This window comes from Phacochoerus africanus, chromosome 7 (genome assembly GCF_016906955.1).
Source record: "Phacochoerus africanus isolate WHEZ1 chromosome 7, ROS_Pafr_v1, whole genome shotgun sequence".
Classification (NCBI taxonomy): Eukaryota; Metazoa; Chordata; class Mammalia; order Artiodactyla; family Suidae; genus Phacochoerus; species Phacochoerus africanus.
Window position 1 is genome coordinate 42297408 of NC_062550.1, and position 25063 is coordinate 42322470.

The 25063-nt window shown below is 35.5% G+C and overlaps 1 protein-coding gene across 1 annotated transcript; it reads left to right on the forward strand.

Moving 5' to 3' along the window:
• The first annotated feature begins 255 nt into the window (after positions 1-255).
• GLIPR1L1 (GLIPR1 like 1) lies at positions 256-24144 on the forward strand. Its single transcript, XM_047786197.1, has 6 exons — positions 256-432; positions 11088-11333; positions 15737-15837; positions 20005-20093; positions 23938-23964; positions 24053-24144. The coding sequence occupies exons 1-6, from the start codon at positions 256-258 to the stop codon at positions 24142-24144; spliced, it is 732 nt and encodes a 243-aa protein (XP_047642153.1).
• Positions 24145-25063: the final 919 nt, after the last annotated feature.

The window sequence follows — 25063 nt, forward strand, 5'->3', positions numbered from 1 at the left end:
GGATCCACTGAAAGCACCTTGGACAGTTAAGAGACTCAAGACTTTCTCCTGCAACCCAGGGCTGTGCGCTGGGCTAATTCCGCACCCTGTCAGCCTGGCTGCTTGGAGCCCAACCTCCCACGCATCCCCCGTGCTGGGCTCGAGCAGGTGCAGGAAACTGGAGCCAGTGGAACAGCGTGGTCCGCAGGAGCTCGGAAAGCTTGATTGACCTGGCCGTTACTGGTCCGTACATTCAGGGCATTCTCGCGTCCCGCCATGATTCTGAAGAAGAAATTGAGTTGTTTTTGGACATTAGGTCTCTGCCTGGTAGCCAGTAAGTCGTCTCCCAAAGTCCCCTCCATCACAGATCCGACATTTATAGACCAGGCCGTCAAAGCTCACAATGAAATGCGTGGTAAAGTCTGGCCCACCGCAGCCAACATGAAACACATGGTGAGGAGGAACTCGGGCTAGGACCTTATTTCTCTGATTCATTCTAAGGTATCTGAGCGATAAGTTTCGTGGCTTCATTCATGTGAATTCAGTCGGGTGCTTTTCAGCATGCGGCTAAAAATCACATCTGGCTGAGCTGTCTCTTCCAAGGTCGTGAAGGAGTGGATGGATGCGAATGGATAACTGGAAGCTATTCCTTGCCTGGACTTAGCTCCCTTTTGTGCAGGTTTGAGGGCACAAAGGAAGGGGTGGTCGTCATGGATACTCTTGGTTTAGTGACTGTCTGTCCTCCATATAAACAATAGGCAATGGTAGCACAGAGACAAAACAGCTATAAAAAAATACTTACATTCAGAAAGTGGAAGAATGGGAACCACACAGCAATCACTGGTTCAGAGCAATTCTGAAATCTTTACAAGAATCTTTTGTTTTATAATGAAGACTCTGTGTGTGTGTGTGTGTGTGTAATAAGTGGTTTCTTATAAAGATGGGACCCAGAACAGGGATGCTTCCTACTTAGGTCTCAGTGGTATGAGTTTAGATTTTTATTATGGCTGCACCTCACTTCCAGTAATGTTTTATAAGAGGCTTCCCTTGGCTCTGGTGTGAAACAAACCCTGAAATCTAAGTGGCTTAACAAAACAAATTTTAAGTTCATACTTACATAGGTTGTAGAGAAAAATGAGTTAGGATTCAGCCTTTCTGGCTGTGACAAAGGGATGTCCCCAACCTCAGCTAGCTCATTGACAGGCAACAAGAACTCCCAAAATCATTCATTGGATAATTGCTTTATTTATTTACTTATTTATTTATTTATTTTAGGACCGCACTGGTGGCATGGAAGTTCCCAGGCTAGGGGTCGAATTGGAGCTGTAGCTGCCAGCCTACACCACAGCCAAGGCAAGGCAGGATTCAAGCCGGGTCTGCGACCTATACCACAGCTCATGGGAACACAGGATCCTTAACCCACTGAGCAGAGCCAGATATAGAACCCACATCCTCATGGGTAGTAGTTGAGTTCATTAACCACTGAGCCACAATGGGAACTCCAATAATTGTTTTAGTAATGTGAAGAATAAGAGGGTGTCTACTCATCCTCTTGCTATTCTAAAGTAGGAGGCTTCATATTCTTTTGCTGTCTTCTTAGTCCCATTTTTTGTTGATGTAATGACTTTTATATTCAGAGTTCTCTTCTTAATTGCAAATGTTTGTTATGCTGGAAGTAACTATAGTAACTTTTTGGGTAACTTTTGGTGAGGTTGTGGAGAAATTGGAATAACGGTACACTGTTAGTAGAAATGTAAAACTGTGCTGAAGCTATGGAAAACAGTAGGAAGGTTCTCAAGAAATTAAAGCCTAGAACTACCATATGATCCAGAAATCCTGCTTCTTGGTATCTATCCAAAAAAAAAAAAACTGAAAAATCAGGCTCTTGGAAGAGATATCTGCTGCACTTCCATGTTTGTTGCAGCACTATTCACAATATCCAAGATAAAAAAACAACTCAGGAGTCCATCTACAGATGATTGGATACATACAATGGAATATTATTCACCCTTAAAAAATAAGGAAATCTTGCCATTTGTGACAACATGGAAGAATTGCAGAACATTATGCTAACTGAAATGTGGCAGTCACCGAAGGACAAATACTGCATGATTCTACTTATTAGAGGTTTCTAAAATAGTCAAACTCATGGAAGTAGAGAATGTTAATAGTGGTTGCCAGGGGCTGGGAGGTGGAAAAATTGGGGAACTGTTATTCAAAGGGTATAAAATTTCAGTTATTTTAGATGAATAATTCTAGAGATCTACCATATAGCATGGTTAGTGACTACTGTAAACAATACAGTATGGTGCACTTCAAAATGTGTGAAGAAGGTGTATCTTATTTGTTAAGTGTTCTTACCATAAAAACAAAGAAAGCACAAAGGGATAGAAGGAACCACTGGGAGGTGTTGATTATGTCTGTTAGGTTGATTGTGGTCATGGTATTATGAGTGTTTGAATGTGCCCCAACTCATCAAATTGTACACATCTAACATGTGGTTTTTCTATATCAATTATATCTAAACAAATCCATTTTTAAAGTACTATTTTTGTTATTTGCATCATTTCGTATAGTCCTTTGAGGAATTTTTGAATAGCAACTACTATACTAAATTTTATTGCTGAACATCATTCTTTTTATCTTTTCTGTGTATAGCATAAATTCTTTGGTAGCTTACTGACACATCCCAACATCCTCCTACCCTCAGCTCTATGCACAATATAATATTTCTTTCCACAGCACAGGCAGAATCATCTTGATTATTGGATCATAGCCTTAAAAAACAGTGTGGGAATTCTCTATCAGATAAAACTATTATAAATATCTTTGTGTTTATATTTTGAAGAATTCCTTAGTAGGCTTTTTTTTCTTCCTCCTTGCCCTGAGGAGCTTGTTAATATAGATGTGATTCATAATATGAAGACTTATGATTAGAAGAGCTTCTAGACTGTACTGGAATTATTAGTTACTAGGCATAAGACAGGTGATTGGGCTTTTTAAAAAGATTCATTTAAAAAAAATTTTAAAGGTCGAATTCTTCCATTTACAGGTTAGAGCAGAATATTGCTTAATAAAAATATTCACTTAGGGCCAGAGACTTAATAGCAATTGTTTTAGGTGAAAGCACTGCCAAATCTAAGAGGTCATTAAATTATTTTCTAGAAAAAATTTTTAATTACATTGTCCAATCAAAACAAATGATCTATAATTATAGAGTCCTTGAGAATTCTAAAATGCAAATATATGTTTTTATATATATGTCTAGGGAATTATAATTTGTACATATTATGCATGTTTGAACTGGCTTGAAATACATGCTTTGAATAAATATAATTCCTAGCCATCAGATGTTAATTCTTACTCTTTCAAAGCCATAGTGTCTTCCATTTGGATAGTAAGACTATGTCTTAATTAGAATGAAAGAATAATTTTATTTTGTACCATACTTTGGATAGGTGATGACATGGTACAAGCTACTCTATTTTAGAACTACACTTAATTAATATTTTTTCTTTTAAAATATATACTAGGAGTTCCCACTGTGGCTCATGAAACAAATCTGACTAGCATCCATGAGGATGTGGGTTCGATCCCTGGCTTCCCTCAGTGGGTTGCTGTGAGCTGTGGTGTAACTCTGATCTGGCATTGCTGTGGCTGTAGTGTAAGCCAGCAGCTACAACTCTGATTCAACCCCTAGCCTGGGAACCTCCATATGCTGCAGATGCGGCCCTAAAAAGACATATAAACAAATTAATTAATTAAATAAAATATATTCTAGATTTAAGATAATAATTTTTCCTTTTAAAGCAGAGAAATCTCCCAATGATATAGGCAAAAGACTAGGATTCTCCTAGACTTACAGGGAGGTAAAGTTTTCTAGAGTCTATAGATAAGCAGAGATATCTTGAAAAAGAAATGAATTGCATAAAAGCTATAGCTAATATTATATGAAGTGAAAAAAAGTGGCTTGAAAATTTTTTTTACTATTGTTGATTTCTTGGTTTAGTTCTGGAATTATATCTGTCTTACAGTAACTGTGAGAAAAAAATTGGAAATTTTGTCTTTGTGGTATTTTACCTGTTTCAGGCTCATATAATTTTTGGTGGAGGGTGGTATACGAAAACTCATCACTCAGTCTCTTCATTTTTCAAAAGGGTAAATTATGAACGATTCTCTGGAAACTGCTGAAGTCGCTCTTGGATACTGAAAACAAAATTTTTGATACAAAAATGTTTGCAGTTTGAAGGAAAATTAGTGGTTAAAATGTGAAAAAAATACAGGAAATTAACCAATGACATTAATGGTATGGATTTAAATCTACATCCTAAAATAGAAATGTAATGACATGTATTTATTTCCATTAAATCAACATCATTGTAATTTTTAGTCCTTACATTAACAAGGGAGTTAAAAATGTTACTTTAACATTTTAGGACTCATCTTCCTCCATTATTACACATACACACACACACATACACACACACAAAAAAATGCAAAAAACAAAAAAACCTGGAGTCTTTACTCCAAAAGATAAAGAAAACATCTTTAGGAATCAAGTCAATAATCATAATTATCCTTTCAAACTAGTCACCAGTGAGATGCCACTGACATTTGCCTTCCAGGTCTGAAAACATTTGGTCTCCATGGTAGTCCTATGCCACAGAAATTTTGATGAAGCCTGGGAGAACCATATTAGATATCCGACCTTCCTAGTCCAATGGCCTACCATTCCCCTGAGAGCTTTCTGTAGGCTCAAGGCTATAATTGTGGTAGCAGAATTTATTATGGTAGCAGCTTTTATTTTTATTTAAGTTTCTGCCAAATTTCTTGAGTCAAGGAACTAAGGGAGGCTATGTACCTATTGGGAATGCCTTCTTTTGGAGTCATAAAGATAGGAATGGGAAATATAATGAGAAAACAACTTTTTAAAAAATCACTTTCCGGGGGAGTTCCGTCGTGGCGCAGTGGTTAACGAATCCGACTAGGAACCATGAGGTCGCGGGTTCGGTCCCTGCCCTTGCTCAGTGGGTTAACGATCCGGCGTTGCCACGAGCTGTGGTGTAGGTTGCAGACGCAGCTCGGATCCCACGTTGCTGTGGCTCTGGCGTAGGCTGGTGGCTACAGCTCCGATTCGACCCCTAGCCTGGGAACCTCCATATGCCGCGGGAGCGGCCCAAGAAATAACAACAACAACAATAACAACAAAAAGACAAAAAGACAAAAAAAAAATCACTTTCCCAATAAGATGAAGCAGATTCATTTGCCTTATTCCTCCCATTAAGTATAGCTATAAACCTTGGATATTCTATATAAAACAAATATAAGAAGACTTAAAGTTGGAGAAAAGAAAGCAGACAGTTCCACTAAAGACTCCAAAATTCAAAGAATGACACAAGGTGAGTTCCCTGGATTTTCTTTTTAACTCATGTATTTCCTGGACTAGGAACTAAAGAAGTCTAAAATCCAGAAATGCCAATGGATGAAGAAAACAAAAGCCTCAAGAAAAATCTGCAGTCTTGTCAGAGAACACGGAAAGGGGCAGCCTTCTAGGGCAATTTTTTTGTTGTTGTTGTTGTTGTTGTTGTTGGTTTTTTTCAACAATAACCATCCTACTCTGGACAAACAAGGGGAAAAAAACGACAACCCTCTTATGTTTTTCAGCAAAGGCCAAGTGGAAGGCTTAGACTATGAATGATAGTAACTTGACACTTGACCCTTCCTACCTCCTCTCCACCAGTGTTGTGTCAGAAGACGCTGAACGGGGAGAGTTCCAGCCCCACCAGACAGTAATGAGTTTGCCACCCCCTTCCAGCCAGGGTAATGTCAGAGAAGGCCAAGCATGGAGCCTAGACTTTCAGTACCACCCAGCAGTAATGAGGGGGCCCTCACAACAACCCCTCAGTGGTACCAGTGGAGGCCATGTGGGGAATCAGGACTTCCAGCTTCATCCCAAGGCAATAGATACCCTTTCCTCTACTGAGGTGTCAGCAGAGATCAAGTAGGGAGTTTAGACTTTCATTCCCACCTAGTGATAACAAGGTACCTCATTTTCTCCACGTGGGATGCCATCAGCAGAAGCAAAGGGGAAGCCTGGATGTCTATCTCCTTCTAGTGATAACAAGATAACCCTCCCCACAGCAGGGTTAATAAGAATGAGTGGGAAGCCCTGACTTTTGCCCACCAACTCGTGATGTATAGAACTTCCTCATTGGAGTAGTGTCAGTGAGGACCTGCTAAAATAAGAGGATTGACTAGGATATAGACTCTCATACTATAAAATTCAAAATGTCAAGGATACAATAAACAAACCCACATACACTAAGAACCAGGAACATTTCAGTGTGAATGAGAGAAGACAATAGATGCCAACACCCAAATGACACAGACGTTAGGATCATCTGATAAGGATTTTAAATTAAAGTAGTCACAAAAATGCTGCAAGGATTGATTACAAAAAATGCTTAAAATAAGTGAAAAAAATTCTCAGGAAGGAAATGGAAGTTATAGATTCAAATGGAAATTTTACAAATGAAAAATAGAATGACCAAAACTAAAAACTAAGTGGATGTGCTGAGTAGCCAAATGAATTTGGCAAAGGAAAAAAATAGTGAATTTAAAAAGAGAACAGTAGGAATTACCCAATCTGCACAACAGAGAGAAAATGGACTGGGGAAAAAAAATGAACATAACATCAAGGATCTAAGAGACAGTAATAAAATATCTAATATTCATGTCATTAAAGTCCCAGTAGGATGGAGAAAGATGGAGAGGAGTAGAAAAAATATTCTAAGAAATAGTGGCTGAGAACTTCCAAAATTTGGGTAAAAACATAATAATTCTGAGTAAAGGCTAAATATGATAAGCCCAAAGAAATTCATGCCACAATACATCATAATCAACCAGAGACCCTAGAACAAAGAAAAAGCTTAGAAGCATTTGGAAAGAAACATTATATTACCAATAGGAGAATTTCAATTTGTCAAATTTCTCATCCAAATATATGGATACCAAGGAAGTGGCACAACATTTCCTGTTTTTTTTGTTTGTTTGTTTGTTTTGCTTTTTAGGGCTGCACCTGTGGCATATGGAAATTCCAAGACTAGGGGTAGAATCAAAGCTGCAGCTGCCAGCCTATGCCACAGCTCATGGCAATGCCAGATCCTTAACTCAGTGAGTGAGGCCAGGGATTGAACCCACATCCTCATGGATACTAGTCAGGTTTATAACCTGCTGAGCCACAGTGGGAATTCTGCAACTTTTTCAAATTCAGTTTCAATGTCAAAAAAAAAAAAAAAAAGTCAATAATACCACACAGAGAAAATATACTTTAGGAATGAAGATAAAATTAGAACATCCTCAAATTCAAGAAAGCTAAGATGATTTGTCATAATCAGACCTATTCTAAAAGAGTAGCTAAAGAAACATCTTCAAATAGTAAGACAATGGTAAAACAAGGACTCCTGCAAATCAAGAGTGAAGAAAACACAAGACAAAGAGTAAAACCATGAGTAAATATAACAGATTGTTCTTATGTTTTCTAAATTATATTTGACAATTAAAGCAAAACTTATAACATTGCCTGATATGGTTCTTAATATAGAAGAAATATTTAAGTCAATGATATTAGTGGTGGAATGAGTGAAAGGACCTAAATGGAAGTAATAGTTCTACACTTCATTCAATCAGGTAAAGCCTAACACCAGTAGTTTGTGATAAGTTGTATATATTATATACAACTATAGCAACAACTAAAACATCTATTTAAAGATACCTACTTAAACACACTATAGATAAAATGGAGTTCTAAATAATGCTCAAGTAATTCACAGGAAGTCAGGAAAAGTAAAACAGAAATGAAAGGTGGATCAAATAAAAAATAAACAATAAAATGATAGATTTATGCTTGAACTCTCAATAAGGATATTAATTATAAATAGTCTAAAATCATAAATTAAAAAACAGATGGGTTGAGTGGATTGAAAACAAACAAACATGAACTAATAATGTGCTATAACCAAGAAATTCACTTCAAATATGATACAGGAATGTTGAAAATAAAAGGGTGGAGAAAGACATGTCGTGAAAACATTAATCAAAAGAAAGTAGAAGTGGCCTTATTAATTCAGATAAAGTAGATTTCAGAGCAAAGAAATTACTGGAGACAGAAAATGACCTTAAATAATGATAAAATGATCAATCCCTCACAAATAAATTGTTATAAAAATGTGTATGTTTCAAACAACAGACTTTTAACATACAGGAAGGAAAGCTGAACTAACTGAAAAAGGAAATACAAAAGTCCTCAATTACATTTGGAGATTTCAACACTCTCTTTCAACAATCAGACAAAATCAGCAAGGACAAAGAAGAACAATACCATTAATGAACTAGAATTTAATCGACATTTAGAGAACACTCCACTCAACAACTAGAGAATACACATTCTTATCAAGTGCTTATGAAACATTAACAAAGATTGACCATATTATCCTGAACCATAATTAAAAACTCAACAAATTCAGAAGAATTGAAATTATATGCAGTATATTCTCAGAACACGCAATGAAATCAATCCAGAAATATATAGCACGAGGATAATAAAAAAAATTTGTAAACATTTAGAGATTAAACACACTTCTAAATAAGCCAAGAGTCAAAGAAGAAGTCTCAAGAAAATTTAAATACAGACAAATATATCTATATATATATATAAATACTAATATATATATTTCATATATATATATATATACACATATACATACACACATACACGCCAATGCAATGTGGCTAAGGCAGTGCTGAGAAGAAATGTACAGCACTAAATGGTCACATTAGAAAAAAGGAAAACTCTTAAATGGATAATCTAAGTTTCACCTAAAGAACAAGAAAAGAAAATAAAAAAAACATACAGAAGGAAGAAAACAATGAGGAGGAGAAATTAATGAAGGTGCAAAGCAGCAGCGATGACAGATCCGAGCCTCTTCTGTGACCTAAACCACAGCTCACAGCAACAGCAGATCCTTAACACACTGAGGGAGGCTATGGATTGAACCCACATACTCATGGATACTCGTCAGGTTCGTTACTGTTGAGCCACAGTGGGAACTCCTAAAGAGGAAAATTTATTGTTACACAAAAACCTGCTCACACATGTTCATAGCAGCTTTACTTGTGATAGTCCAAATGTCTACATTTCCATCAAAAGGTGAAGATTAAATGAATTGTGGTTCCTCATGCCATGGAATACTACTTAGTAATAAAGAAGAATAAATGACTGACACATGAAACAATGTGGATGGATCTCAAGGGAATTATGCTGAGTGAAAAAAGCCAACCTCAAAATGGTTACATACTGCAGGGTTCTATTTTATAACATTTTTGAGATGACAAAATTATAGAGATGGAAAACATACTAGTGATTGCCAGGAATTAGGAATAGGGTGGAGGAATATTAAAGGGTTAACATGAGGGATCATTAAGCAATGGAAGAGTTATGTATCTTAATTGTGGGGGTGTTACTTTAATTTAATATGGTAAAATTGCATGAAACTACATACATACACACACATACATATAAATGAATGCATGCAAAACTATTGAAATCTTAAAGTCTGTTGATTGTACCAATGTCAATTTCTTGATTTTGGCACTGTGCTATATTTACATAAAACATTACCAATAGAGAAACTGTAAGGTATTTACACAGGACCTCTGGGTACTATTTTGGTAACCTCTTATGAATCTACAATTAGTTTAAAATGAAAATACTTTTTAAATCACCTTGCCAATAATACCTCATATGAAGATATTGTCACTTTTGTCAAAAGTTGCTTCTGGACGCTGTTTTGTTCCATCAGGCTATTTGTCTATCCTCCTTCCAATAGTGCAATATCTTACTGTAGCTTTATGGTACCTTAATATATGGTTGAATAGATCTGTTTAACTTTTATAAAGTTTGTCTTAGCTAGTGTTGGTTCTTTGACTTTCCATATAAAGTTTATAATCAATTTTCACCCCCCTGAAAAACCTATGTAGATTTTCATTAGAAATGTATTAAAATCAAGACCAATTTTTTTTTACAAAATGGAATTTTCCAGGCTATGAACATTTAATACCTCATTATTTATTTGTCTTCTAAAATTTCTCTTAGTGATGTTTTGTAGTTTTCAGTATAGAGATAGTTTTTATATCATTTATTAGATTTAATGATATATATTTGATATTTTTGAAGCCATTGGTTTCTAGAGTGTATATGGAAATAGTTTTTTATCTATTCCTGGAATCAAGACAACTTTGGTAATTTCACCTATTTCTTATAGTTTTGTTTGGGTATTCATTTGAATTTTTTATGAACTCAGTAATGTCAGTGAATAAGGAGAGATTCCAATCAAGACAACTTGGATAATTTCACCTATTTCTTATAGTTTTGTTTGGGTATCCATTTGAATTTTCTGTGAACCCAGTAATGTCAGTGAATAATGAGAGATTCCAATCATTATACATATTATATATTCTATCTTATATATTTATACCTCACATCTTATTATACTATCTAACCTCCAAAACAATTTTAAGCAGAATTAATGAGACATTTTGTTTCTATTCTCAATCTTAGGGGGAAGCTTTCACTATTTTACCATTATCTATTAATGTTTATTGTAAGGCTTTGGTTTTCTTTTGTAGATGCTCTTAATCGAATTAACAAAATTCTATTCTTAGTGTGCTAAGAAGCTTTTTCCCTTTTTAATTATAAACAGGTTCTTATCCTTCACTAATCATATATTTGCATAACCTTCTGAATTAATAGACTGTGGACTCTGACATATATAAATCACATTCCAATGTATTTGTTGAGTATCTCTACAGTACCAGTCCATCTGCTAGGTACTAAAAATATAAAAATGAACTGCTGCATAGTGAGTACTAAGTAACTGCTTCTGAAGCTGAACTAAAAAGAAATAACTATGCACATAATAAATACCACATAAAAGCTATATATTATTAAAATAATTGATTTAAATAAAATTTAATTGATTACAATCCTTAGAATAACTTCAATCTGGACAAGTATGCACAATTCAACTTAAATTATTTTTATCTTTCAGAGTTGGGATGAAGCTTTAGCGAAGACTGCTAAAGCATGGGCGAACAAGTGCTTATTTGGACACAACCCCTGTTTACCAAAGTCACTTCAATGCCATCCAACTTTTCAGTACATTGGAGAAAATACCTGGTTAGGGCCATTACGCATCTTTACACCAAGATGTGCAGTTGAAGCCTGGTATAACGAAAGTCAATTTTATGATTTTAATAGTCTATCATGTTCCAAAGTTTGTGGCCATTATACACAGGTAAATATTTGATATTTTACTGATTAGTTCTTATTTCAATTATAAGACAATTTTTTAGCATTCTCTTTAGAATTTCTTTTGAGTATCTGGAAAACTTACCTTCATTTGGAAAATGTTTTGACCAAGAATAGAACTCCGTGTATTGAGGAGGTTTTTTTTGACTTTAAAAATCTTACTTCATTCTCATTTTGCTTGCACAATAGTGCAACAACAAGAAATCTAATGCAATCCTTTAATTTATTCTTCTATATGTAATGAGTCTTTTTTCTCTGACTGCCTTTAAATTTTTTCCTGTATTGCAGGTCTTGAGCAATTTCATAACAATGTACTGCAGTTTATTCATGTTTTTTGTGCTGCAGTTCACTGAGCTTCTGGAACTGTAGGTCTATAGCTTAAGTCAGTTTTGGAAAAATGGGTGTCCCCATTGTGCCTCAGTGGATTAAGAACCCAACATAGTGTCCATGAGGATTCAGTTTGATACCTGGCCTCACTCAGTGGGTTAAGGATCTAGTGTTGCTGTGGCTGTGGCATAGGCCTCTGGCAGCTACAGCTTCCATTCAACCCCTAGCCCAGGAACTTCCATATGCCAACAGGTGCAGCTGTAAATAAAATTAAAAAGAAAAAAAAAATAAAGAAGAGGAAAGTAAAGGAAAAGAAAAAGAAAAGAAATTTGGAAAAATAGTTAGCCATTGTTTCTTGAAAATATTTGTCTCTCTCTTTCCAGAGCCCAGTTACCCATGCAGAAGTCCACTTGAAGTTTTCCCACAGTGATTTAATTTTCTTTTTCATTATTGGTTAAATTTTCCTTCTTCCAATCATATTGGGTAAATTTTATTATATTCCCAACTTTGTAAATCCTTGCCCTGCTGGATACTGGATTTCTTTATATACCTATAAATATTCTTAACTGCCTTCTGGGATATGGTTATCTGGAATTCGTTTGACCATTTTGGTTCCTGCTTTTAAAATATGTTAGATGGAATTAAAGCAGTGTTTAGTCTAGGGCTAATTCTCTCACCAGTATGTTATATTCTTCTGCACAGTCTACCCAATGCCCCAGAAATTATTAAATTTTCCAGTCTGGCTAGTGGGAACAGGCCTACTGTTCCTATTCCTGGCCCTGTGTATTCTTTCCTCTAGGTTTTATAGGTGTTTCTTTCCGAGGCCTTGGGTAGTTTTTTTGCATGCATGCTCTGATTAGTGCTCTGCTGCACTGATAATGAGGAGCTTCTACAGACCTCCACAGTTGCATCACTATGAGATTTTCACCTCTCCAGTATTATGCTTTATAAACTTCTGTCTCCTTGCTTTCCCCGGACTCTCTGCTCTGTCTCTCAACTCTGCGAATTCAAGCTTCTCCTGGTTTCTGTGCCATCCCATACCTAACCACAGCCTGGAAACTCTCAGTACAAAAAGCTGAGACAATTGCATAGCTAGCACCTTTTCTCTCCAACTCTCAGGGGGCATGATCCATTGTTGTCTGATGTCCAGTATCTTGAAAAACACTATTTCCTATCATTTTTTCCAATTCTACTTGTTGTTTGGGGTAGGAGGTTTGGTGAAATGTGGAAGTCACTTTTTCACTAAACTAATCCTAGACATGGCACTGAGCTCTTAGGGAAGTTCATTTAAGCAACAGAAAGAGCTGACTTTATTCTCTAAACTTATTCATCTGCACAAGCTGAATTAACATGTAATGTCCTAAAGCAAATCGTTTTTTATCAGAGGTGTACTGAACAAAGAAATTAACATTTTCCATGCTCCCCTTCTAATCATTCTTTGTCCATTAACAGAATGCTGTAAGTTTGCAGATAATTTTCAGAATAGACATTTGGTTTGGTCTCTGCTGGCAAAATTGACAGAATAGAATCAAATGTCAAGCATCTGATAATAAGCAGAATTCAGTACAGTAGTCCCCCCTATATACAAGGGATATAGTGAATGCCTAAAACTTCAGATAGTAGCAAACCCTATATATACTATTTTTTTTCCTATACATATATACCTATGATGAAGCTTAATTTATAAATTAGGCACAGTAAAAATTAATAGCAGTACCTATTAATAAAATAGAAAAAATATTTAAAGTTTAATAAACATTACCTGAATATAGTCTTCCCCCTCACCCTGTCTCAAAATATCTTATTATACGGAACTCGTCTTTCTTCTTCTTGTGATGATGTGAAATGATAAAATGCCTATCATGTAGGGAGGCGAATAAACATAGGCCCTGTGATGTAGCAGTTAGGCGACCACTGAAGGAGGATCACTGCCTCAGGTGATTCTGGATCAATGAGCCATGACTATGTCAGTGGCTGGATGGCAGGAGCAGATGATATCAGTGGCTGGGGATCCTAGGTGGGATGGAGTGGCACACTGTGAGATTTCATAATACCACTCAGAAAGGCACACAATTTAAAACATAAATTGTTTACTTCTGGGATTTTCCATTTAATATTTTTGGATTTCAGTTGACTGTAGCTAACTGAAACCTCAGAAAAGGAACTGGCAAATAAGGAGTGAACTACTATATCCCTAATATGGTGTCGAGGCTGAGTCGCAGCCTTTATATAATCTTTGTCTCCTCTTTTGTTGCAAGGAAGCAGGAACCTGTTCCAAAACACCCCTTCTCCCTTAGTATGCCACATCAGAAGCAAGAGCTCACTCCTCGTCTAATTTATACATACGCTTAGGTAATTAAGGTGCATTCTTTCTTTTGGTTTAACAACTTTATCTTGCTTAAGTTTCTAAACAAAATGACCTAAAAAGTTCTTGCATTTACTGTTTGCAGATAGTCATGTAGAAGTTACAGGCAATGTTCATATTAATGTTACATCTAGTCCCTTTAATGAAAGCAGTACATTCAAACCTAAACATAGTATTTATTTTTACCATTCTCAAAGCCAAAAAAGAATCACAATTTAAATATATTAAGCAAATAAAATTTCATGGTGTAATCAATTATTTATAAATCAAAATTTTAAACATGATTGAGAATATATGTACTTGAGAATACATATGCTTACAATATAGTACTTGTAACTACTAATAAATTAATAGTTTATAAATTCTAAAACATTCAAAGGAAAAGAAGCTTTCAAGGATTTAGTTTAATCTCATTTTATTAGGTGGGAATCTAGCCAGAATTGATCTGTCACTCTCCAAAGCCACATACGTGGTTAGAAGCAAAACTCATCTATTCTTGATTCACTGTGCTTTTTATTGTATTTTGTTGCCTCTCAGGCAACCAAAGAGCCATTAAAATATATTTTGCATAACTGTTGATTCCAGCCACACCCAGCCCTGGGAAATAATGACAAATACATTGGTTTATAAAATATGTTGGTATGTTTTCTTAATTGAATTGCAAAATACACAAGTTCAGAAAATTCATTTGTTGTTAAAATCAATTTTCTTTGGATTATTTTGTTTTTCAAATGGAGTAAATCAGTATTTTTCCCTTTGTTCATTGGGAAATAGAGAAAAATTCCAGTCTATCACTGTTACAAAGGAATAGTTCTGTTCTTAACTTCTTCATCTCTCTCCCAATTGCTAATTTTCCATAAGAGTCTGCTTCCTTTTGAATAACTTTACTATTTTTTGCAAGTAAACAAAAATAAAGATAAACAATCCCTATGGTAAGCATTTTTTTTTTTATTTGCAATAAACTCAGTATGTTCCTCATTTCCATCCCTATCTATCTCTTGGGATTTGACAAAGGTAAGAATATAGTTAAGATCACAAAATTTAAAATGTTAGCATAAATTTAGGAGAATTTTTCTGCGAAAAATAAATAAAAGTTAATTATTGTTTTCATTTATAATCTGTTTTTGTTTTGTTTTGTTTTTTCTCTTTTTATGACCACACCCATGGCATATGGAATACCCAGGCTAGGAGTCAAATCCGAGCTTCAGATGCAGGCCTATGCCACAGCCACAACAGCCCAAGATCTGAGCTGCAGCTTGTGGATCCTTAACCCACTGAGTGAGGCCAGGGAAAGAACCAGCATCCTCATGGGTACTAGTTGGGTTCTTAACCTGCTGAGCCATAAAGGGAACTCCTACAACCTGGTTTTAGTGCTCCTGTATGACATACCCATGGAGAAAATAAAAATATATCTCATAAATCATCTAGAAGAAATTATGATTTTGGCTACATATTAGAGTCTCCTTTTGATTTATGAGAATGATCAGTGAGGAAAAACTATTTAGGTAGTCCTCATGAATGTAGCCTTAACAAAATAATGTTTTAAACTAAATATTAGAAATTAAGAAAAAATAATCAATAAATATTTAGGTTTATTCTTTTTTTATAGCATGATAAAAATTATACCTGTTCCTATAATGCATTTTTTTGTATAGGGTTGTTTTGCATATTTCATTTTAAAATTCCTTTCCTTATAGGTAGTTTGGGCCAATTCATATAAAATTGGTTGTGCAGTTGCAATCTGTCCTAACCTTGGGGGACCTGACACTGCAATATTTGTATGTGACTATGGGCCTGCGTAAGTTATTTTGCTATTAAAAATATTTTAAATTGAAATATGTATGTTAAGGATTGTTTCCAAAAATAAAATCTTATACATTAGAGACAAGCATATTTTTGATAAATGGATATGTATAATGCTAATCAAAATAAATAGATGAGGAGTTCCCGTTATGGCACAGTAGAAACAAATCCGACTAGGAACCATGAGGTTTCGGGTTTGATCCCTGGCCTCACTCAGTGGGTTAAGGATCCGGCCATTCTCATGAGCTGTAGTGAAGGTTGCAGACACAGCTCAGATCCTGCATTTCTGTGGCTGTGAGGTAGGCCAGCAGCTGTAGCTCCGATTTGACCCCTAGCCTGGGAACCTACATATGCTGTGGGTGTGGCACTACAAAGCCAAAAAGAAAAAAAAAGAAATATATGAAATAAAAGTGGTAGGAGAATGTGTGAAAAATTATGCCTGTCATTTAAGATTGAGAATGATGGAGATCATTTGTTAAGTAAAAAATAGATAATATAAGATAAATTGCCATAGAAATATCTAAATACTGGAACACAAAACAGGTTGGCAGATGCTTCTATAATATAATATAATATAATATAATAAAGCTGGAATGAATAAATGATTGAGATGATGGTGAAAGCACATTCTTCTAAGAAAAAATACCATAAGTGTTTGACTGCCCTGCTGGCAATTACATATCTAATTGGTATATAACAAAAGCCTAATGAGAGTCTCTAAAAGTGAAATTCTGGAATTCTAATCCCAATAGATCTGTACAAAGGAAGAGATTAAATCAGTTAATAATCCCACTCGTTAACAAACAAGAATTTAAAAATGCAGAAAATTAAAAAACATAGCCAAAGAATAAATATACAGTTCTGTCAACAGAGTAATTTTTAAAAAAATTTTTTTAGACTTTATGAAAATTAAAGTTTTTATTTTTAAAGAATGACATCTAGGAAGTAAAAAGACAATCTACAAAATGGGAGAAAATATTTGAATATCATATATCTGATAAGGGTATTGTATTCAATATATGAACCTCTCAAAACTCAATAATAAAATGGTAAATAATCTATTTAAAAATTTGTCAAAATGTTTAAATAAATAGTTTTTCTAAAAGAGATGTAGAAATGTCCAATAAGTGCATAAAAATGCTTGGGAATTCCTTTGTAGTGAAGAGGTTAAGGATATGGTATTGTCACTGCAACAGTTTGGACTCCTACTGTGGACAGGTACACTCCTTGGCCCAAAAACTTCCACATGCTATGGGTATGGACAATAAAACAAACAAACACAAAAGCAAACAAAAAAACCCCACATCATATGTCATTTGGAAAATGCAAATAAAATCCATCAGGAAATACTTCTTGACATTGACTAGAATGGCTCTTGATGTGGCCTCCTCTTTGTCTTCTGGTGTAGGGTATCTTTTTTAAGGTTCCCGGTCCATTTGGTTGATGATTGCTCAGACTTTAGCTGTGAATTTTGTTGTTTTTAGGAGAGAAATTGAGCTCCAGTCCTTCTCTTCTGCCATCTTAATCCCATCCTCCAATAAAGAGTAATTTAGAACTGGTTTAACATTCTAAAACCAATATTACTAACCATATTAATCAATCTAAAAATAAATATTATATGATCATCTCAATAGAGTGAGAAAAAGTCAAACATTTTTTTGGCTGCACCCGTGGTATGTAGAAGTTCCTAGGCCAGGAATTGAGCTTATGCCATAGTAGTGACCCAAGTGCCTGCAGTGACAATGCCAGACTTAACCTGCTGCACCAAGAGGGAACTCGACAAGCAAACTCCTTAAACCTAATAAAGTATATATATGAAAAGCGTGTACATAACATGATACCAGTAGTAAAAAATTTTTCTGCAAAGTATCATAAACTATATTTCACTATACTTTTTCTCTAAAGTATTAGACAGTAAATATATATTAGGCTTTGCATGACACATTCTGCTAAATATTCATCTTTGTTTTTGTTTTAAATAACCCCTTAAAGTGTCTTTTTTTTTTTAATTCTCTGTTCACAGACTGCACAAAATTAGACCACAGGCCAGATATGACCTATGAATCATACTCTATTGATTGCTGGTCTGTAGGTCTATATAGAAAACCCAATGGAATCTATGAAAACTGTCCTAGAACTAATAAGTAAATTTAGCAATTTTTCAGGATACAAGTTCAATATAAAAACTTAATTACATGTCCATATACCAGCAATGAACAATCATAAATTGATTAAAATAACAATAACATTTATAACAGCACCAAAAAAATATAAATTATCTAGGAATAAATCATGCAGAAGACATGAAAGATCAATACACTGAAACTACATAATAGTCATGAGAGAAATTTAAAAAGACACAAATAATTAGAGTGATATATCTTGTTAAAGGGTTAAAAAACTCAACATTGTTAAGATGTAATTTTCACTGAATTGACCCAACACAATCCCAATAAAAACTCCATCAGGCTTTTATTGTAGTAATTGACAATACATATAATAAAATTCATAAGGAAATGCAAAGGACTTAGAATAGTCCAAACAACTTTGAAAAAAAAACAAATTTTAACTGCCTAACATGATTGTTTTAAGAATTATTAAACTAGAATAATCATGCCAGGGTGATATTGATATAAAGCGAGACATAAATAAGTGGAATAGAATACATAGTCCAGAAATAAACCCACATATGGTTGACCACATACATTCAACTGATTTTTCACAAATGCACAAAGGCAATTCAGTGGAAAAAAAGATTTTTCAATAAGTGGTGCTAAAACTATTTATCATACACATACAAAAAACAAAAATTAACTTGGATCTATACAACATACAACCTATAAAAATTAACTCAAAGTGGATCACAGATCTAAATGTAAACCTAAAAATAAAATACTTCTTAAAGAAAACATAGATGAAAACTTGTGACCTTCAGCTAGTCAAAGATTTTTTAGCTGCCACACCAAAAGCATGATCCATAAAAGAACAAGTTGATAAACTGGATTTCATTAAAACTAAAAATGACTGCTATTCAAAGATACTGGTAAGTAAATGAAAAGACAAGCCACAGACTAGCGGAAAGTCTTTGCAAAACATATATCAAATAAAGACCTTATACCAAGAATATAGGAAGAACTCTCAAAATTCAATACTCAGAAAAATTTAAACTCAGAAAAATGGACAAAAGATTAACAAAATGGCAAGTAAGCACATGAAAAAAACACTCAAAATCATGAATCATTAGGGAAATACAATTAAAGCCATAATGAATATACCATGTAACAATAAGAATGTCTAAAGATTAGCCATTCTCACACACTGCTGGTGGGAATATAGTGTTACAACCACCTGGTAAAAGCATTATGGCAGTTTCGTAAAAAATTAAATATGCACCTACCATATGATCTATTCATTCCACTGCCAGGTATGTATCCAAGAAATGTATGTCCATATAAAGACATTTATGAATGCTCAGAAGTGCATAGTAACTTTATTAGTAATACCCCAAAACTAGAACAACCCAAATATCCATCAACAGATGAATGAATAAATAGTTGGATATTATTTACTGGAATATAACTCATGTTATTAATGTTTTTCTTTGTGTACTATAGGTAAACAGCACTCTTTTAAGTCTTCCATAGATAGAGAGATGGGGAAAAAAGAGGTTTGTTGACATATATCAGCCTGTATTATTGAAAATCAGGCATAAGAGCTGCCAATTATTTTTGGTATATCACCAAATAGAGCTAGGTAATAACTAGGGTATTGTACATATAAATTAAACCAAAAACATATGTTTCCATTTGTAATTTAAATGTCCTCATTCCATTTACAAAATCAAGAGATAATTGTAGTATTTACAACAAAAACTGTGGCTATCACACGCATTGGTTCACATCTAATTTGTGTTCTAGAGAATATTCTCCAACTGCCACTAGGATTAGAGACATCCTATAAAGAATAACTTAATAATTAATAGTTTAATTTTATTTTGTAAAAAAGAGGAAGAAATAGAAATAAGCATAAAATTGGGACCTAAGTTGTTGTTATGTTTCCTTTTCAATATTTATGATTAAGGACCAAAACAACTTGCATTAATGCATGCACAATTTTAGAGGAAATAATAGCTATTTGGCTAATTGCTGTTTATTTTTTACAGGGGAAATTATCCAAATATGCATCCTTATGCTAACGGATCATCCTGCTCTATGTGTGAAGAAGGAGAAATTTGCACAAAGAAACTCTGCCGTAAGCAAAAAGGAAACAAAATAATCATGGCATTTTATTTGGAAAGTAGAGTTTCCAAAAATTCATTATATTTTAAAATTTGACATTTAAATTTTATAGAGAATTTTATAGACAAAGTTTGATTGGCTGCTCTATGGTGATTTGTCATAAATAATCATATTTAAATCCAAATGATCCCTCCTTTCTTCACTGATTATTTTCCCTCTCAGGCTAAAGGACAGGAAAGAGCAAGGCATAACTGATCCCATTTGCTGCTTACACTCAAAGTAACTACTGGCTGACATATTTTTCTTATTTGCATTTTCTTTCCTTTATTTTACTAATATTAATAGTCAGTGAATTCTCTAGTGCAATGCTGAACATGAGCTATAGTAGTAGCATCCTTGTCTTATTCCTGACTCTAAAGACAAAGTTTCAACATTATACATATCTGCTTTTTTAATAACTCCTCATTGGCAGGTTATGGAAGTTTTCTCTTTTCCTTATTTTTCTGTGAGCTTTATCTTGAATGAATGTTTAATTTTACCAGAATTTTTTTGGTCTGCATCTCTTGAAATGATCCCATTTTTTTCTTTTAATGGCTTAATGCTGTAAGCTATATCAAAGGATGTTTTTTCCTTTATTTTGTCTTTTTGGAAACTGTCATGGGGATAATATTTTGAAACTTTTAAAAAATTACTTGTGATGGAGGCAAGATGGCAGAAGAGTAGGCGGACACGCTTGCCCTCTCCCACAAACACAACAACAACAAAAAACACATCTACAGACTAAACAACTCACACAGAACAGCAACCAATCACTGGCAGAAGAACCTAAACTCCAATAATGGCAAGAATCTCGTCACATAACTGGGTAAAACAAGAGAAAAGAGGAGAGTGAGAGAAGGTGAATCCGAGCTGGACGGGCGCTGCCGAAAGGAAACTGTGGAGGAGAAAGGGATCCCACACCCTGGAAAGTCACCTAATCGAGGGAAAGATCAACTGAATCAGAGGAATCTCCAAGTGCAGAGAAGAGTGCAGCAGTAAGTCGGAGTTCTGAAAAGCAGAGCGAGAACCAAACAGATCATCTGAACTACTGGCACAGTCACCAAAAATTGAGATGCTTGGGTGGGGGCTGGGCACTGAGACCTTGGTTCTGGAGGTTAGTCCCCCGGAAGGGGCTAGGGAGGGCAGGGCAGAGACTTCTTGGGGGGTCTAGGAACCAGTCTGTCAGGTTTGAAGGGGCAGAGACTGCCTGGGAGACTAGAAAGCAGAGCGTTGCGGGGGGTGGGGAGCAATACGCTAAGGGCGGGGAAGTGGAAAGCCACATCAAAGGGAACCTGGGAGAAGAGCTGGATCTGCAGGAGAGAAGGTGCCAGTGTTGGGAAGGGGAGAGAAGAAGGGGTGGGCCACCAAGAATACACTCCATGCCAAAGCGAGCTCACTGGCCTGCCAACTATCAGAAAGCTGTGCTTCCCAGTGCATCCCTCCTCCCCCTACCCCTCATGCTTGCACATGCTGGACCTGGGGCTGCCTGCCATCCCAGAGGGCCTGCCATGCCAGAAGCCTACCACCACAGGGGCTTTCCTTGCCCTGACCTACTTGCCCTCTGGAGGGGCTACACCACCGCAGAGCAACACCAAACACCACCAGCCCCTGGGAAAAGGCCTGCAGCCTAGAAAAGCTAGAACAAGCTTGGCCGGGCCGTGAAAAAACTGCCTACATTCTCAGGCAGTCCTTCCAAGTCGGGCTGCCCTGGGGAAGAGCCTCTTGGGTTCTCAGTGGCCCAGCTAGCTGCTCCAGCCCTGGGGGGTGCTGCACTTCCGCAGAACAGCTGCCCAGCACCACCAGCCCCCTGAAAGAGCTCCATAGCCCAAAAACACCAGAGCAAGCTCTGCCCCGCTGAACGAAATCTGCTTCCATCATGGTGCAGACCTCCCAGTCCTGTCTGCCCTCAGGAAGTCCTCCTTTGCTTCAGAGAGACCCTATCAGCCCTGCCCACCCACTGGAAAAGCCATGCTGCCTCAAAGAAGACTGACCAACAATGCCAGCCCTCAGGAAACATTCCACAGCAGTGCCAAGGCAAACACTGCCTGGCCATGGAGAGTACAACTCCACCAGGAAAAAGAAAACAAGCAAGATGAAGAAGCTGAGAAACCACCCCCAGTTAAACCAACAGGAGAACTCACCTAAAGCAGTCAACAATGAAACAGATCTCTGCAGTCTGACAGACCTGGAGTTCAAAAGAGAAATAGTGAAAATACTGAAGGATTTAAGAGAAGGTATGAACAGTAATGCAGACACCCTCAGAAAGGAACTAGAAAATATAAGGAGGAGCCAAAAAAACTGGAAAATTAATTTGCAGAGATACAAACTGAACTAAGGGCAGTAAAAACCAGAATGAATGTATTGTTTCTCTTATTTTTTAAACTTTTTTTGAACTACTTTTGACATAAAAAAGCTGTATTTATATATTTAATGAACACAATTTAACCAGTGAGATTTATATTTTCATATAGGTATTGGGAGTTAAGTGATAGCTCAGTAATCCAATTTTAAACTATTTTTTCACTCCTGTGATAAATCCAATTTTGTCATAAAGTTTCATAGATGGCTAGATTCTTCTTAACATTTTACTTATAATTTTTACACTTAATTTCAGAATAATGATTGGCCTGTAATTTTCCTTCTTCCTTTCTCCTCATATGATTTTGACTTCAAGGTTGTAGTAGCCTCATAATAGAAACTGAAATTTGGGAACATTACTTCTGTTAATATTTTGGTTGCAATTTATGTAACCAAAATTATTTATTATTTATTTTCTGAATGTTTGGGAGCAATTTTCTGTAATTTCGTTCTGGTGTGTGTGTTTGTAGATGTTTAATTACTGAGTTAATTTCCTTAAGTGTTATGTGATATCAGGTTTGGAGGAAGGAATTTGCAAATTTTTGTTTGATCCAAGTTTTAATGACATTCTCTTACATTTTAATCTCTGCTGTATCTGATGTATTCTGCTTATTTAAATCCTATGACTTTTAACTTTTACTGATAAATTTCTATAGAAAGCCAAATTTTATCTTTTTTACTTTCTTTTTGAGGGGCAGGAGATATAGCATAATGGTTAAATGTATAGGCCTGGAATCAGATGGCTTAACTCAGGAGATTAAGAAGAGAATTAAGTATAATAAACTATACAGAGTGATTTGGGACTCAAATAACATAGGTTCTCATAAATTTTAGCTATTATCAGAGCTAAATTCCTCATTATTTTCTATCATTTGACCTTTTTTTTCTTCATAATAATCACTCCTTGAAATGATACTTTTTATTCACTTTTATTTATTCAATTTTAAAATTAACGACAGATTTTCTCCTCTTACTCTTCTGTAAGGAAAATAACTTTATTTTTTCCTGATAACCATTATATCCAAAGCCTAGATTCATGTTTGATACATAGTAGACACTCAAAAATAAGTAAATGAATAAATATAAATGAACTAAATTCTTAACAAACTGCAGAATCCTGGTACCCAGGCACAATATGAAAGAATTATTATTTTGGGGGTGTGGGGTGGGAGACTTTAAAGGTGTATGGCAGAGTGCCAAAAATAAAGTTAACTGCTATACATAGTTTTGTCTATTTCAGACACTTGTGCCTTCAGTATGAGAGATATTCTAGAAATATTTGTTGACGTGACATTGCGGAAGGGGGCATCATACAGATTTTTGAGCAAATTTGGGATTGGCTGAGAAAGATTTAATTTTCTTAAATTAAAAAATTAAGCTAAGTTTCCTAAGTTGATTATGTTATTTAAAAAGCCAGAAAAGCAAGTGAATGATTTTAATTTTATTTTTTTCTATTTTAGAAAATAAAGACCTTGATAAACTTCAATGTACGTACCAAAATATTTCAGTATTGATTCAATTACTTCCTCTCCTTGAAACTAAATTCAGCTCTTAACTATTGCATTTTATTGACAGCATATCCAAATTGGAATCCAGAAGGGATAGCACCTCAGCTGGCAGCATGTAGTCCACTGTACCTAATTTCTGTTCTTCTAAGAATATTTTAATTGTCATTTAAATAAAAGTGAAATTCTCAGATATAGCAACAAAGTAACTAAACATCTAAATGTAACTAAATCAGTAAATGTAACTAACATCTGTTTAATTATTAAAACTTCTAAATTCTTACCTATTATCTAAAGTTAATGTCTGTTTTTAATTCAAAAAGATGTTCTGTCATATAGAAAAAAGGTAGCAGTATAAAAAAAACTTAAAGTGATTTAAAATTTTTTACATGTAGCAAGATAGTCCTTTTTCTAATATTCTAGATTGTCATTTTAGTTACAGTAGACTTAAAGAATTAAACATTTCAGATATTGGATATTTTCCTTATATGCCAGTAGTTTCCTTTAAGAATTCCATCAGCGAGAGGAAGGCAAGATGGCGAAGAATAGGGGGATGTGCTCGCCCCCTCCCACAAACATGGCAAAAAAAACATCTGCATGTTAAACGACTCACACAGAACAGCAACTAAACGCTGGCAGAAGAACTTAAACCTCCAATAATGGCAAGAATCTCATGACATAACTGGGTAAAACAAGAGAAAAGAGAAGAGTGAGAGAAGGGGAGTCGGGACCAACGGGTGCTCCCAAAAGGGAACTGTGAAGGAGAAAGGGAACCCACACCCTGGAAAGTCACCTAATCGAGGGAAAGATCAACTGAGTCTGAGGGATCTCCAGATGCCGAGAAGAGTGCAGCAGTAGGTCTAAGAGCTGAAAAGCAGAGTGAGAGTCAAACAGATCATCTGAACTACCGGCACAATCACCAAAAACCGAGATGCTCAGGTGGGAGCTGGGCACCAAGACCTCAGCTCTGGAGATTAGTCCCTGGGAGCAGGCTAGGGTTGGTGGTGCAGAGACAACCTGGGGGACTAGGAAACCTGTTGGTCAGGTTGGCAGTGTAGAGACAGCCTAGGAGACTAGCAAG